This window comes from Fukomys damarensis, unplaced genomic scaffold, assembly GCF_012274545.1.
Source record: "Fukomys damarensis isolate Sample0158 unplaced genomic scaffold, DMR_v1.0_HiC HiC_scaffold_19, whole genome shotgun sequence".
NCBI classification, from domain to species: Eukaryota; Metazoa; Chordata; class Mammalia; order Rodentia; family Bathyergidae; genus Fukomys; species Fukomys damarensis.
The window spans coordinates 65,784,525-65,785,835 of NW_022900931.1; the positions used below are offsets into that span (position 1 = coordinate 65,784,525).

Genomic DNA, 1,311 nt, shown 5'->3' on the forward strand with positions numbered 1-1,311 from the left:
TGGCCAGGGGTCCTAGGGCGTGGCGGGCTTTGGGGACATGAGGGGCGGGACCACGGCCCGGGGTGTGGGATTCAGGGGCGTGGCAAGGCTTTGGGGGCAGGACTGGGGAGCCAGGGGCGTGGCCACGGCTAGGGATAGGTTCACGATGCAGGTTGCGGTGGGCGTGGTCATAGGGCGTGGCCAGGGCTTCAGGTTGGCGTCGCGGGCTTTAGGGAGGGGGTCAGGAGGCCGCCCAGGGCTCCTGGGGCTTCCGTGAAGGGCTGCAGTTAGGACCTCAAGCATAGTTGCGGCTCCCGAGGTGGACACAGGGTCCTTGGAACGCGCCTTCCCCATCAATTTAGCCGGTCACACATAGCCGCACCCAGCCACCGCCCATCAGACACGCACACACGCACACGCGCACACACAGGGTTCCCGGGGGTCCCAGGGTGGAGCCCCGGAAAGCGGGTACAGGTCTTCAGCAAAGGCCCACTCCCGGAAGCCCAGCTCCCGTTTAGCCGCGCCCTCGGCGGCCGCTATCCGCACAGCATCCTCGCAGCCCTGTCGATCGGCGGGGACTCAGGCCCGGCGCCTTCAGGGACAGCCGCACACACGTCACACACACAAGCGCCTCGAGGAGGAGTCACACGTGGGCAGCCTCAGGGGACGATCACATCGTGTCACACGCAGCAGTGTTTCCCACACGCACTCAGGTACCTGGGACCCCAAGGACGAGGTACCCCAGAAGCCAGCCCCAGGGGTTTCTTGCTGTGACCATCATGCCGGCACCTGGGGATGTGGGAGCTCAGGTAAACCTGGGGACTTCCGGCCCAAGGATGTCCGTCCCTCCCCACCACTCTGCCTTTCCTGGGATGTTGGGGGCAGCGGGCCCTTCAGCATCCAGCACCCCTACCCCTGACTGAGAGCGGGTGGGGGAGAGGAGGGCACAGAGAAAGGGCCAGCATCTGTGACAGGGAGGAGGGGTGCCGCGTGGGCCCTCAGGGCAGCCGAAGACCGGGAAGGAGCAGGCGTTTGAGACGTCCGCGCCGAGACAGGCTGAGCAAGCCGACTTGGGGGAGAGGTGCAGGGAGGAGCAGAGAGGCGCTCTAACCCCGGAGAGGGGCCTGGAGGACAGGTCCCAAGGAGGCGGAAGGTCACGGTGACACACAGCCGCTGGAGTGTCTGATACGAGGCTACCGTGCTCCCGGCGGGCGGGGACCCTGGGCTGCTTACCTGGCTGCTCCAGGCTCCTGGGCTCTGCCGTGGCGCAGGGCTGTGCGGAGCTGCCTCTTGCAGCAGCCCCCAGGGCTTTATAAACCCTCAGTGGCCGAC

At 66.8% G+C, this 1,311-nt stretch overlaps 1 protein-coding gene across 1 annotated transcript in view; it reads right to left on the minus strand.

Annotated features, from left to right (window-relative positions):
• The window catches only part of LOC104873913 (kallikrein-4), a 3,946-nt gene extending 3,178 nt beyond the window's left edge, over nt 1-768 (minus strand). The window contains exons 1-3 of the mRNA XM_010640862.3: nt 697-768; nt 396-515; nt 52-206 (exon numbers count right to left, since the gene is read on the minus strand). Of these exons, the coding sequence (XP_010639164.1) occupies nt 52-206; nt 396-515; nt 697-760 (339 nt within the window). The 5' untranslated portion in view covers nt 761-768. The remainder of the gene's footprint in view (nt 1-51; nt 207-395; nt 516-696) is intronic.
• Nucleotides 769-1,311: the final 543 nt, after the last annotated feature.